We start from the raw sequence: 15,589 nt of genomic DNA, 5'->3' as shown, positions 1-15,589 counted from the left end.
TCGAGTTGTTGTTAAATGTTGGTACAACGCAACGGCGCGTATGGCGGTAGCTACGTAGGTGTTGTGGGCACTGCAGAAGAGGAGGCCCGGCCTCCATGTTTCGTTGGCTTGAGGTACTCCTCGTTAGCCAAAGCTATCACATCAATACGGTCCTCTTTCCGGTATTGCAGACACCTGATAAATAGACAACGAATTGTTTCAAAGGATTTAAACTGAGTGGGTTCTTGGACAAATCATGCCTATGCATAGAAAATGGGCTCAGCTTTTTTGCTAGAGTATTTTCTCAGTATTTGTTACTATAGCTCTTAGTTTTGGACGAAAAAGGATACACATATATGTACTGGTAAAGTCAAAGTTGCCTTTAAAGTGATTTTCCAAACTGTCCACACTTGCCAATCCAATGAATGATAGGTACTATATTATCTGTTATGAATGGAATTGACCATTCAAGACATTTCCTCAATTATCAATAATGCGTGATCCAGAATTACCGAGAAAAACCCAAAAAACTGAATTTCTTACAGAAGTACCTGTTTTATGCTTGATTTATTTTTGTGTTTTTTTTTTAATCGACAGCGTTCGTATGAAGTAAAATTAATAAAAAATTGAACGTTCCTATCGTTGTAAGAGTATCATTACATATATTATATGCTTTAGAAGTTACTCACTTTTTAATAAACTGTTTAGCCTCTGGCGATACGGCGGGTTTGGCGGGAAAATCCACTTCTGTTGCCTTTAAGATAGTATTTTCTTCAAGAATGGTCGCCTGACTCTGGTTATGCCCAAAAGGCTTCTTTCCATATAGACACTGATAGAAGATGACTCCCACTGACCAGACGTCTACTTTTGAACTGATTTTCGGCGGATTTCTACCGACGATGAAACACTCAGGTGGTAGGTACCAATATGTACCTGAAACATTGCTTGTCTGGCTGAGTATCTAAATACAATAGAGGCTACTTCAAAAGCACTTTGTGTTGTATTAACAGGATGAATTGTTATCAGCCTTTCTTATAGAATACCTTATTAGATCGGAACTTCGTTTTTGTCCAACGGAATGAATACTATCATTAATAAAAATAATTATAGAGGCTAAAATTTTCCAACTCTTACAAACGCATCCGGCAACCTTTGAAATTGAATAACCTTTGAACCAGTTGGGCCAAAATTATGGTCTTTAATATATGTTAGAGATATTCTTCATCTTTTATACATTTGTAATAGCGCTCTGAGGGCTTTTAGACAGCCATGTACTTACCATTTGCATGGCCATATGTAATTTCTCTATCTATGGCTTCTTAAAATAGATCAATGATGGAATATGCTTGGCCACTAGTTACTCCGGGGAATGAAGAACCCCGTATTCGCACGGATCACAATCGGCAAAATAAGCGAGTCGAAACTAACGCTAGAAATTCCTTTACTCAATGCATAAAGTAATTGAGGCATAGTGATGAGGTCTGGCATTGTTATCAAGTAATCAGAGTACGTATTTTCGTTTGTCGTGCCAACAGTCAATGAGTGTCTTACACAACTTGAAATAGGAGGCTGCACTCATTGTTTCATTTTCGGTGAGTATCTCATAGTAACAAATAAATTTAGCTTACAGCACCCCTGATGTCCACTGGAATTACTACCATTGTTCTATGTCCGAGCCTACTCGACATCGATACTCGATTTCTTTCTAGGACGACACTATTCTCTCATCTGGTCTCTCTCCAGCTGACAGTAGGGATTGAACTCATTGTTATTGAAGCTTCACGTACGTGGAATACATCAGAAAACCGACTCTTTCTTACAGGCCTGAGGTCAATTTAGGGGGACCCACTTTTTTATCTGTTTTCCGCACTTTCGGTATTTGAGTTATAGGTCGGTACATTACATGTGAAATGCTGGTCTTCGCCGACAGAGTTCTTAGGGTCCAAGTTCTGTTTTCGTGAAATGCCTCCTTAATTGCAGTAATAGGTCCTTGTCTTTTTCTAGCAACGCATTGTGGTTACGCTTAGGGCTTCCTTACTGCTTATACCTTCATTAATCTTCGATGAATTTTCGCAGGCCGTGGCCTTAGGGAAATGTGAACTTGATGACGGAGCGTTGATTTTCGAGTGTAAAAGAATGTTTTTCTTTTTAAAATTATTTCTCCCAGAGCAAATTCAACCGCTTTTCACTGATAAGTGTAGAATGCTAATATACTTACCGACCAAATTTCGTTTGTTAGTACTGCGTAGTTCAGAATTTATTAAATTTCAAAGTCCGCCAGATTCGCTTGTCAGGTCCTAATATTATACAGGCTAATGTTTGTTGTAAAGAAAATCAGCTATAACAGACCAGGCCGATGATACACACAAGGAAGTTTTACACATGAAGCATGCGTCGATTTTTTCGCAAGAGAAATGCTACTTTTGCCACCTACCTGCGCCCTGCGACGTGAGGTCCATACCGTACTCCGGAGAGTAATTATCATCGTCCATGATTTTACTCAAGCCAAAGTCCGTGATCTTGATTTCGCCCGACAGACATCCGCTACCCAGCAATATATTGCCGGGTTTTAGGTCGTAATGTATTATGGGAGGTTTTATCTCGTTCAAGTATTTTAAGGCATGCACCACCTGTAAGCAATCAAACGGCAATCGAAAACAGAGAGATTTGTTTGATACTAGACGCGATATACCTAGAGATCTTCGTGTGATGGCTTGTCTCTGTATGATGGCTTTTTATATCGTACCAGTTCTTTTAGATGAAAGATATGAGCATTGCAATTTCAAAGGTTTCTTTAGTAGACTGCCACATGAGACTACACAAAATATACCATCTCGTTCCACTTCACTTAGTTAATGCTCTGGTAAAAAAAAAAAAGAAGAATTACTAACATAGTAGGTTTTCATATCGAATTGTCACATAATAATATACGGTCTTACTTATTTGTGTTCATTTTTCTTCCTGTCGCAATGTCTCCACAGAATCGTACATCTACATACCTGCATAACTATACATCTTGCCTCGCGTTCCGGAATACTCTTGTGTTGCTTGAGATAGAAGTCTAGGTCGTGGCCGTCACAGTACTCAAGAACCGTACAAAAGCTGTTTGGATCGATTTCGAACACATCGTAGAGTCGAACCACCCGCGGATGATCTAGCGCTTTATGAATGTTGTACTCACGTAATGCGTGCTTGATGTAATTGGCTTTCTTATCATCTTTCCAATCTTTGTTTAGTTGGTGAATTTTACACGCAACATATCGCTGCTCTTTCAGATCGAATGCTTTGTGTACTTCACTGAAGCCACCCTTTCCAAGCAGTATCAATAATAGGTATCGTTCGTTTAGAACGGGATGGTTATTGAATCGAGACGCATCTTCATTGTGGATTCGCTTCAACTCTCGTATATGCAGATTTCGTTCCCGTTCGAGTTTTTCCAACTCGAGCTGGAGGTCGGTATCTTCCTTCTTGAGCGTTTGGCCTCGAAGCTTTAGAATCTCTTCCTGTTCGTAGTATTCGTACCATGTCAACCGCGCCGTGTCTTTTGGCGAGTCAGGTTTAACAAATTCACCACCGCCGTTTGGTGCGCCTTGAGCACCAGACCCCGTTACGAGGCCGCCAGTCGTTTGATTCTGGCCAGTGGCACCTTTTGCCCCTTGGCCTTTGCCAGCCTGCGTTGATCCTATTGGTTTCCGTTTTTGCAATAGCTTGCGTTGTCGCTCGATCTCTTCGCGCTCCGACGCTACCTGCTCCTGCTTCTTTAGCAACTCTGTGAACGCGTGGCCATCAACCTGTAAAGGGCAAAAACAACAAAACCCGTTTTAAATTGGCATCAATTTGCTTCTCTTAATGCAACGTAAGCAACCAGACGTTGGAGGTTATATATAGTCATCGGTCGATCGAATAAGGCCGCCTAAAAATTACAGACTTCGTCAAAGTTGCTCAAATTAAATATCTGCATGAACTTTCTTTAATGTGAAAGCTACCTTGTCCTTATTCTAATTGTTTGTCATATATGACAACACGATCACTAACTTGGCATTTGAATTGCTGTAAAAGAAGACACCTATTGAAACGTGTGGTTAAGATGGCTGTTCATCACAACATTAGAAACATTCGGGCTATCACATACAGCTCAGGTATTTCACCAATTTTGTTTCCTTCCATCTCTGGAAAGATAAAGGATTCGAATTGTAGCATAAAAATTATCGTTACTTTCATCTATTCAATGACAAAAACATTGTTACGACGACAGATTATTTTCAAGTGAATTTCAATGATCTTCGTGCTTTTATGACACTACACATGAGCTCGCAATGAGATTATGAAAAGGACTCATGGAGGAGCAGCGGACTGAAACAGCTCGATTCATAGAAGGGACTGTGAGGAAAAATCGATGATGTCAGAATACTTAAGTGTACAGTTAAGAATGTAAAACTCTGTCAACAAGAAAAATAGGAAACAAAAATCTAAAACAATGCTCAACGGAGCGAGGAAATCGAATCGTTCTAACTACGCTACAAAGACAAATATTTGTAGGGCTTCTTAGCTGCGTCAAAGAGTGACAAAATATGGAGTCACCGTGTCCGCAAGAATCCTCCGACATAGCTTAGAATTTAGTGTTTCCGTAAACCGTCTAAAAGCTCTCTGCTAAGCTTTTCACTAATAAGCGCGTTTCAGGTAAACTAAACAATTCAAAAGTTAAACAATTAAAGACTGAAAAAAAGAGTCCGTCCCTCAGATTGTTCCATTTCCAGATTTTGGGTATATGACACGTATGCAGGCGTTCCGCGGAAAATACCATGAATTCCTAATGGCATGGACCGTGATTTCCATCCACAGTGCACAAGCCTTAAATTTTATTAACGGGAATTTAAAAAACAAGGCTATAATCAGTTAATTCAGACGAAAATTCTGCCGCAGGTACGATAATTATTTCCATATGGAAATTACGTGTTTATGCGTGACAAGTTATCACGTCGTACAGCAAAGTGTGCCTCTAAAGGTTTATCGCTAATGTCATTGAGGATTTCCCACGGCTTGGAAATTTACTCGACTTCAATTCGATCGAAAACGTGTGGTATCATGTCAGAACGCTAGTCAGGGCCCGGCAGGAGATCCTTAACATTTCAAAATTAAAAAATTTGGAAATGACGAAGATAGATGCGGAAATGCATTCGTAGCATACCAAGCCGAATTGCAGGATAATCACAGCCACAAACAAGGGAGCCCAAGTTCTAGCCTAAGCGCCTCCCTCCCATAGCAATTAACGTTTCTCTAGTGACAGTGTCGTCACAAGTGCCATCATTAGATATCAAAGGGAAACAACTTTTTGCTTAAGAAAAACACATGCAAATATCTAACTCGGACGCGGAGTTATCCTGGATCAAACTCGACAATGTGTCAAAATTCTAGGTCGCCTCGTGTGACTTATAATGACTATACCTATATTCTAACTACAGGCATACTCGAAATCTAGGGAAGAGTTACACATTAGATGGGGTACGTGCGCTATTTTATTGCGGTATGCCGTTCGACAATTATTAGTACGCTTTCTAGTTATCTGCCAGTTTAGAATAGTCTTGAGAATTAAACTTACCCAATTTTCGACGAAACTTGCTCCCTGCCTTTGAGTGACAAACTGACCCAGTCGAAGTCGGTTCTGCATGCATTTTTGCCGACACTGTTTTTTTTCCATGGCAGATTTCTCGATCAAAAGTTGTTTCGTTACATCGATGCACTTGGCCAGCTGCTCCTTGCTCTTTTCTATAACCTATTACATAAAAATCATAAGAACAAGAAAGAATATCAGATATGATCTTGATTGTTCTCACTCCTTTCTATGACTTTATATAGTTGCATTTACTCAACAGAAATATTTCACACTAGCTATTTTGCTGATTAGACGTTCTCTTTTGGGATAACTAGCGTCGAAAAACTCTTACGTTTTTTTGTCGACTTCGCAAACAAATGAACTGATACGCTGCAAAATATTCGTGGTTAATTCAATCAGTGCTACTTTTATACTATATTGTTTATATAGGTCATCTATTCCCGCGGGTTCATTAGCAATGTTTATATTCATGCAACTGTACTTTATACACTCTAAAGGCAAAGCAGGAGCGGCAGAAACTGTTTATGCCAACGCACATCTTGAATTCTACTTTTACATTGGTATACTTGGCACCTACAGTAAAAAAATCTGTTATATCCTAGTTTAGAGCTACTCTTATGCTTTAATGAGTGTTCTTCACTTTCGCAAACTATTTAAGCAAAATTAAGGGTTTGCAAAGCGCACGTTCACTCACTTTATGAAATCATCTATCGCATATGGTACTAAGTATCCAATTATATGCAATTTGAAACTCAAAACGTATTCCCATTTTTACCGTTCTTTTTTGCAATCAACGTTCATTAACAATGGATTGGTCCATCAAATAAGATTGCAACCCATCAAACAGTTGGGCTACAGGCAGCCTCACTCATGTCCATATTGCTAGTTTCGCCATGCCGCACAAACAAAGCTGGCATTCCAATTTCGCTGTTATGCTAAACGATCAGCAAATAGCAAATGCCGACATGGACAGGATGTATAAGTTGATAAACTAAAACTGGACCCTACCCACAGTTAGTATAATATATAGCCTCGTGCGTATACGCCTGGTAATACGACCTGCCACTTAATCACAACAATAAATAGGACGCCTTCAATGGACCTGTAGCCTGGGGCTTGAAGCTGAACGTAAGGAATGGGACCGATCGGTTTGCCTACCTCGAGTCTGAACCCAAACTTCATTGCCGCCCACTGTATTAAGCGAATTTCGTGCTATCGCCCGTAAAGGAAGCTGAAGTGAAAAAGATTTACACTACGCTCTTCGCTGCTGCTTCTTCCACCCAGCAGGCGCTACTGCGCCATCTGTTGTAGAGGCATTGTCAGAGCATTGGCTTTTCCCCACCGGTTCCCCAAGATGAGCTATCGCATTTTGCTTGCATGGCGGTTTTGGCCAATACTAGGCAACTATGAGCACCTATACGAGAACGGTGATGGCGAAAAACTCTTATTGCTTAACCTCGGCAGGCATGGCGTCGTGATACAGAAAAGGAAGTAGTTGTGTTGCAAATCGCATTGAGTTGTCACTGTGTCACATGACCTCAAATGGCAAAAAATAAACCGTTATAACTGTTGCTGTACAACTGGTCTTAAAATATGAATAAACTTCAGATTTAAAAACATAGTTCATTATGTTTATGCACGAATGATAGAAAAACATGAGGGGGTCCGGCCAAGACTATCCATATATAAATATGAATAATATATGAACCTAAAACAAGAATTAAGAGCTTAGACGTGGCGAAAATGAGCAATTATTAATATGTTCAGCCGATGAGTCTGCATCTAGTTTTTAGAAAAACATTTTTTCTTATACTATACGTTGACATCAAAAACGGTAAAAATTTAACGCATGAAAGCATAAAAGTTTTGTTTGCATAAATATATTGTTTATTGTGGTTTAAATTATGTTTTCAAAAGTATTATATCATGCATAGTTTGCTTCATAAACCCCAAATCTTTTTTATCTTTCAACAAATATATCTTTTAACAATCTTTGCGGTAAAAATGTATTTTTTAGCCATGTCTAAGCTCTTATTTCTTGTTGTAGGTTCATATATTATTCATATTATATTATTTGTAACGATATTTTACCTTAGAGTACACCCGAGATGCACCATTTAACAACAAATAGGCATGCCTAGGTATGTTGTAGCCTTAACAAAATGGATGCAAATTATCGGAAACACAACACTGGAAATTCAATTGCTTCTGGCACAATACAACTATTGAGAAGCATATGACATGTAAATAGATTGCTACTAATTGCACGTGTAATTTTCGTGTAAAAATCGAGGTTTATTAGCTTTTTCCTACAGAGTTTCATTGGGTATCTTAGAAGAACGCGTTTGATGAGATAACAACATAAAGTACATGACTTACTTTTCTCAATCAGATTTTCTAAAATTAGCCTGTGCTTATAATATAGTAGCACGCACAGTTCTCCCACCTTTTGTTGTGACGAGATCTGTCTCCGCAGTTCGTCCGAGCCTCTTTGAAGTTCATCGATTTTCAGGTCACGCTGTTCGAGATCGTGGTTACTTTTTGACTCCAGTGATGCGATCTCTTCTCGTGACAAATCCGTCTGCGCGGCCCGTGCCGTACACCGCGGAGCTCCACCGCCCATGGGTGGAGCCATCAGCAATGAGTCGTTGCTTCCGCTGCTCCCCATATATACTACAGGAACTGGAGACTTCGAACCTGACCCCCCGTATCTGCAAAAACAACGTGAAATCAATTTTATCAAGTTCTGATTTTTTCTACAAGAAGATATCAGCGCTTTAGTTAATACATTCATTTTTATTAATGACTAACGTTTTCCGGAGTAAAACATTTTAACCGAAAGTTTTTAGATTAATATGATATTATCTATGAAATACAAATACGTCTTCTACAGTCTCAGACAAAACATGTGTATGTAAAACAAATACTGAAGGGAAGCACGAAGCTGAAGAACGTGGGAAATACGCCTTGTGCCTGGATGTCGACTCAATCTTACGTCAACGGATCTTCCATATATGATATATTTATGAGCGAATGCTCAATCATCAGACGCAGATGGAAACCAGTAACATAGGGAAATTCAAAACCGACGAAAACACCTTTATTATTCCGTTCAAAACGATTTACTTTGAAAATGTCAACGGGGTCTCAGAAACACAGAGCAAGACTACGAGAGAATGTAGAACGAGGATAAGCATCCATCTCAGCGAAGGGACTCCGGGCAGCGAACCAGGTAGCGAAGTGGGGAAGTCAAAGGAGCCGATCTGGTAGAAGGTTCCGCCAGCGTTACTACTGTCAGGGTCTTCCCTTAACACCGGTCTGACCTATATTTCCCTTACTTCAGCTCCCATTCCCTTGCTACCCCCTCGTAACTTTCCGACCCCTCTTTACACCTTAGTGTACAGAGAATAAGGGTTGGTAAGAACTGGCAAGACCTAGCACGTCACTGTTAGCGAGCTCACTCCAACGATGAGTAGGATGAAGACCACGACAGCGGCGACTTAGGCCAGGATGTGGGCGTTCTGGAACAGCTGCGAGAGCTACAAGGCAGGAATAAAGCTAAAACTGGAGGACGAAGAGTCATTGAAGCCAGAATCGAGAATCCGCGTTATCCCACCTAGCCCAGCGTTACCCATCTAGCCCATTTTCCTTACTCTAGCATTTTTACCATAAAGTTGATCCTCGCACCTAAACCCAAAATTCGCCACATAACTCCTCCGTAGCCGAGACCAACCTTGCGTCAACCGCTCACCGATGCCTCCGCTTCTACCGCCACCCTCTGCTACTGCCGTCTTTCGAAACCGTCGAAACGGGCTGACTCGCGACGGGGGCTGGCAGACGGGCAGACGGACACGCGGACCGACCACCGCCGGCGCCCCTGCCAGGGGTACCGCCACTGCTGTTGCTTAAGATGACTGCCTGGGTCTGCATGCCCCGCGCGTCTGGGTGCGCTTGCATCGATGTTCCCGTTCGTCGTGCGTAAGAATACCTGTATATATGTGTGTACTTCTCTAAGAGGGTGCACGAAGTATATCCTTCTCTCAGAATCGATTTGTGTGTATGTGTTTTAGGACGTGTGTATACTTCGTGGTGTATGATTGTGGAGGTGTGTATGTGTGTTGAGGGAGTTGTCTGCCTGTTTGCCACTGCCTCCGCACTGTCTGCTTGCCTGGTCGAATATGTGAGGCAGGGGTTCGCAGGCAGGCAGGGATAGCAGTGGTGCGGCAGCGGAAGCGGTACAGTGGCTCTGCGTAGCACCAGGGGCAATGGAGCAGCAGCAGAAGCAGGCAAAACGAAGCTAGCCAGTCAGCCAAGCAAGCAGCAGCGAACCACCTGCCAACTGCAAGGCGGCGACGACGACGACGTTCGAGGGTCCCCTCATCGTTCCTTCACCCTCGCACTCGTTCGCCCCCTTTTTCCTGCTCCAACCCAAACCATTTCCTAACCTCCGCTCCCGGTCCTTCCCTATCACCCACTGCTAGCCACTTCGCCTAGCCCCAGCTTTCCATGAAGGCAGCGGCTCGCAGCAGCAGTTCGAAGGCAGTGGCTTGCAGAGCAGTCTTAGGTGGGAGCACAGCAGTTAGAAGAGGAAGGGGGAGCACGAACTCGAGGTTGCGCCAGCAGTACCAGCGCCTACTACTAAAGGAAGCAATGGATGGTCGAGAAGCGAAACGAGAGGGAGTCGTTTCTCCGTCGTCTTTCGTAGTAGTAACAGCAGCAGCCGCTAGCCACCATCTCCTCCCCTGTTGACCGCGTCTCTTCCCGCCCCCTTCCCTCCGTTCTTTACTCCATTCCCCTTGCATCGGGACAAAAGGGAAAAGTGAGTCGGGAGCAACGTTATTGCCCCGCGCTCGCCCTCGCTTTTCCCACGCGTCCTTTCTCCCCCCGCGCCTTTCCTCCGGCCACCCAACTCCCTTCGCGCCGCTGCCACTAAACAATTTCCATCTGCTGCTACGCAGCCAGTGCTACCGCTACCACGACCACGACCATCAGCGTAGTAGTAGCCGTCTTCATCCTCGTCGTCGTCGTTGTTGTCGTCGTGGTCGTCGTGATCGTCGTCTGCTTCTCATAGACCCGCCATGCGGTCGCTTCTGCAACCGGCGGCTGCCTTCTCTAGCACCCCCTAACTACTGCTATTGCTGCTGCTAGCAGTACTATTGTATATACCACCATTCTCAAGCGCTTCTTTCACAACCATCGTCTCATCGCGAGTCGAGGCAGGCAAGAGGTGCAGAACCCAACGACGGCCAAGGGACGACCCAAAACAACCGAGAAAAAGCTAGAGAGAGAGAGAGATGCAGAGAAGATTAGAAGAAGAAAAAGAAGGCAACGAAACGGAAGCGAATAAACCAAGTGGTAGCAGTAGCAGTCACCAGAGTACAACATAAGAGTTAGGACTGAGTTTAGTGCCCTATGTTGCTTGGTCAATACACTCCTCTCAGCTTCGCCACCACCGGCGCTGCTGCGTCCCAGTTCGCCTCTCGGATCCCTGTGGCCCAGGATGGCTACACCGGCAGGCATCTTTAGCTAGCAGCACGCGAAGGCACATAGAACACGCATACACTATCGCGCAGAGTCAAGAGCAGACGGCGGCGACATCAGCGGACAGACGAACACCGCGAGAGCGAAAAAGAATAGCAGAGGGAGGAAAAGACACCAGGCACTCGGGCCTACTCACAGCCACATCCGGGACCCCTGCCTTCGCCGAAGATGGCGAGACTACCATAGCCCTAGCTGCACAAGCCCCAGCAGTCTCAGCAGCAGCGGCAACAACTTCAACAGCCATCACTGCAGCCAGCCAACCAGGCCAACATGGCTGGATTAGTGTCTGGCTGCTCGTTTTCGCGAGTCATGGCCTCGGCCGCCAAATGGCCTCTTGCACCAGCACGGTACGGAAGGGACACTACAAAATTCGCAAAGGCTGATATGAACGGAGCAGTCAAAATTTATGGAAGTTAACTCGTACTGCGTGAAAAAGCAAGTAAGAGAGACAACACAAAATAAGCTACGTATTATGAGTCGATTAGATCAATAAAACAAGTTATATAACCAAACGTCGGCTGGCTTTAGCAGCAGCACTAAATTAGGCCAGTGCATAAAACTCGTTCGTAGTATCGTTATTATTAAGATAGCTGCTCTTGTCGTTAATAAAAAGGCGAAAATGAGAAACGAATTTTCCGTCGTCTATTCCCCATAATGACCTGTCCAACGTCATTGGATCCAGTGTACAGCCACTGTACAGGTCGCAGTTTATTGGTAGATTTAGTAATGAGACTAGGCGTTTGAAGGGCATACGTAAAGGCGGTCGAGATTTCTGCTAAAAGGCATAGAACAGTTAGATATTTACAGCTAATAATCAATAGCTATGTGCCTGCTGTTGCTATCAACGGCTGTTACCTGTTACAACGACTTTGCGTTGTTCACCTAGACTAACACAGTTTGAAGGAATGTATACCAAACAGCATGTCACGGCAAGTTATTGTTACATATAATAATCATCGAACAATGAAGAAATTACATCAGAAATTACACACGAAGATGTATACAGTATTTGACAAATTAACTTTTCCATGATCTACTCTGGCGCTACATAGCCAATTTTTAATCAAGTAACCATGGATGATAAATATAAAATAGCATTAGGCTACTGTTTGTTCCTATTGCGCAAACACTTGTACGACTTCACTAGAGACTGCTAGCGTTGGTTTCATATTAACAACTAAACACTGCTTTTCAAGTTACGTGACGTTTATTGGAATCAGAGCTCCTGGCGGTTTGTTCAATAATCTCATTTAGGGTTTATGAACATTGATTGAGAATAGGAAATGATTCACTTCTTTAGCCAGACAATCCAAAACGGTATGGCCTTTGTCAAGGAAATTTCTGCTCCGTAATATTGCCAATATAATAATATTATTATCTAATCGACCTATTTGATAAAACTTGGCCTTAATGAATCCGATTACGGAACTACAACTGTACAGCAGAACTGTACTTTTTGCAGAAGTGGCTTTTTGAGCTTTTCAAAGCCAAATCTTAATGAGGATCCTCCGATTTACCGCACAGAAATCGTACTCGGATAGCTTTTTCAATAGCCACGCAAATACTGGCAATAACAGAACCACCATTTCGAGTGAAAAAAAACGAGGTTTTCAGTCTCATTGGCTTTGCCCAGCGTGAAGAGATTGAATGGTTGATATTTTCTAACTTTCCAACAAGAATTGTCTTTTGCCAGAACGAGTTCGCTGTTTTGTTTTAGAAAGAACAAGCAGAGCATAGTAGCACCTGAATTAATGCCCGTTACAACAAATAGCTCGTCAAGTTTACGCGAACATATATATACCTATTTATATTTTACTTAAGTAAAATTCCACCAATTGCTCATGGAGTACACCACGCGCATTTCCAACTGGCCTGGAGTTAATTCACAGAGAGCCCACTTCTTACTCAATTTCTATATTTTCAGTATTTTAGTTATAGTTCTATAACGCTTCACACATGATATGCCAGTTTTGACCGACAGACCCCATAGGACTCTGAGCTCTACTTTTTTGAGAAGCCTCCTTGATTGCACAAATGCGTTCTTGTTCTTCGGATTTTCTTCATTTGGTCACCTCCTCGATGGACTTCAACACTAAAATCTCCGTCCTTAAAGCGCTCGTACTATTAATGTACTACGCGTTCGCTAAGGCCTCCTTGTCTAATATCTTCAGCAATTTTCAATGCATTTCTGCAACGCTGTGACCTTCGAGAAAAACGCTTGACCACTGAACGCTGATTTTCGAGACTAAAAGATGTAAAAACTAATTTCCCAGGACTGAAGCCGACCGGTTAGTAACAAGTTTCTAGATGGCTGAAGTATTTACCACCGAAATTTCGTCTGCTAGTGGCGCGAAGTTAGAAAGTTATTCAATTTGTCCATCGACTTCGCAATGGCGGCGGCGGTGACTTCTACTGTAAGGTGATGACAAGCAACTTCTTGAGCTCAAAGGCCATTACGGTAGTAGGACCAACAGCATTATCAACAGGAGCTGGAGTAGATGCCGTGGCCGCAAAAACACCCACTTCTGCAGTTGCAGTTCGTGACCATTCGTGTCATTGTGTTCACGTAATGCAGCAAGCAGCTGCTATAACATCTGAACTCACTTCGTTGTTCACCAAATCTTCCTCTAAATTTTCTCTGTCGTCCCGTGCCTGTCTGCTTGACAAAAACTTCGCTGTCTGTATACTTGCCTGACCCCTACCTCTACAGCGGCCTACATCTCTTCCGCCGTTGCTCTGCAACTCTGTCGTCTTCCTCATCATTGCAATCATCATCAGCATCGCCATAGTCATCAGCACACTACGAACGCATCGAATGGACCGAAAGAGTCGTCGTTGTTATAATGGTCCATTCGCCCTTTTCCAAAGCTTTATTCTTGCAAAGCCTGCCCGTTTCGTTTATTATTGCCCTAGTGGATGCTACTACTCGACCGCTGCCTCACTGCAGCACAGACATCGTCGGAAGCAGCAATGACGCCAGCGGTCGCAGTTAGGGCAAGTAGTGGTCTACTGGCGTTGACGCTACACGCTCACAATTACGCACTGGCTGATGACTGAATGTAACGTGATAGTGAATAGGCGCCTTCTTCCTTCATTTTTCCTGCTCGTCTTTTTCGTCGCTGACTTTACAGACAGCGACTTTGCTCCACCGATTTCACGCTGGATATGACGGCAGTAACTGGCAGGACGGTGGGTCGCTTGATTGATGGCTTGCTTGGCTGCTTGCTTTACTTGGCTGACTTAGTCGAAGTTGCCGCCGCTGTCGCCGTCGTCGCAACTACGCAGAGCTGGTGCCAGGCAAGACGCTGGCGAATACGAACGGTGGGACCACTGTTAACTTCAGCTCTGTTGCCGCCTGTTGCTGCTGCTGCCGCCACTGCTTTTCATAGTTCGTACGTTAAAAGTGCAACACATCACTGGCGTGGACCAGCCGACGAATCAACCGCGTCAATTGCGGCGTTCTATAAAAGCCATGGTCAGTCAGACAATTGGAAATAAATCGGTTAAGAGTCAGCCTCGCATACATGTATATTAAGAAAAGAGAATCATTGACGCTGTGCGTATCTGCGTGGAGCGCAACAACGCGAGCCTCGAATATCTTGAGATAGCCTTTGCTATTCTGATATTATCAGTGCTGCTGCTACCTGACGATTCGACGTTAGACTGAACCGTCAAGATATTCCAGAATCGGGTAGCATTGCAACTCCTTCATAACAGTTTTTAGTACATAAAATTAAATTAATTTCGAACAATACACAAAAAATGGTCCAACAACGCTTCTCAGTATCAAAAGATAGTTCACTATATTGATTCTTCTCTTACCTGTTCTTCGACTTCTTACGAGCAGTCGCAACTTTAACCGATGCATGAATGCGTGTACTAAAATTTGCACACAGGAGTAGATCCCCCAGTACCCCATCTCCTAAAGATATCAGCGGAGTCTCCCGCGCCTTCATTGACACTGCACTTTTGTGCCCAACATTTGTACAAGCTGCGAGTTTAATCTCACTTAACGCAGTTGCGTCAGTAATAACGTTAGCGCCCTCATACAGCTTATACGAACGCGATTCTCATTGCTCTCGGGGGCCGACTATTCCTCAATATAATCGCACAGACCATTTGCATCATACTCGCTTATCGCCGACGCAACAGCATCGAACTGCGGTCAGCTTCTTAGTTCCTTCTTCTAACTAAGCGGTGAGAAGAAACTGATGTTGCTACAAAACTGTTAACACTAACGCCGTCGCCAACTTCAGCATGAGTTGGAGCACCTTCACGCCGTCACCAGCGTCACACAACAACGGCAAAGAAGCCGCGGGCTTCTTTGCCGTTGTTGGTCAGTGACACTTACGCGCAGCGTGAGTCCTTCAATGAGAAGAAGAGGCAAATGGACGACTTCTATATGGCGGCGCTGGTGGGCTATAGCTACTGATATTGCTACTACGATAACTACTA

At 43.4% G+C, this 15,589-nt stretch overlaps 1 protein-coding gene across 1 annotated transcript; it reads right to left on the bottom strand.

Annotated features, from left to right (window-relative positions):
• On the bottom strand, positions 1–15,130 carry LOC111255150 (serine/threonine-protein kinase tousled-like 2). Its single transcript, XM_086976414.1, has 7 exons — positions 14,957–15,130; positions 8,040–8,304; positions 5,579–5,752; positions 2,979–3,770; positions 2,414–2,609; positions 669–912; positions 1–174 (listed from the first exon to the last, which is right to left on the bottom strand). Exons 1-7 carry the CDS (start codon positions 15,088–15,090, stop codon positions 51–53), a joined length of 1,929 nt encoding a protein of 642 aa, XP_086832540.1. The 5' UTR covers positions 15,091–15,130; the 3' UTR covers positions 1–50.
• Between the last annotated feature and the right edge of the window lie 459 nt (positions 15,131–15,589).

The sequence above is a fragment of the Varroa destructor genome, unplaced genomic scaffold, assembly GCF_002443255.2.
Source record: "Varroa destructor unplaced genomic scaffold, Vdes_3.0 BEIS01000795.1, whole genome shotgun sequence".
NCBI classification, from domain to species: domain Eukaryota; kingdom Metazoa; phylum Arthropoda; class Arachnida; order Mesostigmata; family Varroidae; genus Varroa; species Varroa destructor.
This window is presented reverse-complemented; position numbering and strand designations above follow the sequence as displayed.

Bases quoted from the DNA above. Each gene is read 5' to 3' on its own strand.
- LOC111255150 (XM_086976414.1), bottom strand. From the start codon at position 15,090: ATGAAGGCGCGGGAGACTCCGCTGATATCTTTAGGAGATGGGGTACTG. The intron at 5,753-8,039 runs GTGGGAGAACTG...TTTATGTAATAG, and splicing joins AGATCTCGTCACAACAAAAG to GTTATAGAAAAGAGCAAGGA. The intron at 913-2,413 runs GTAGGTGGCAAA...GCAATGTTTCAG, and splicing joins CCTCACGTCGCAGGGCGCAG to GTACATATTGGTACCTACCA.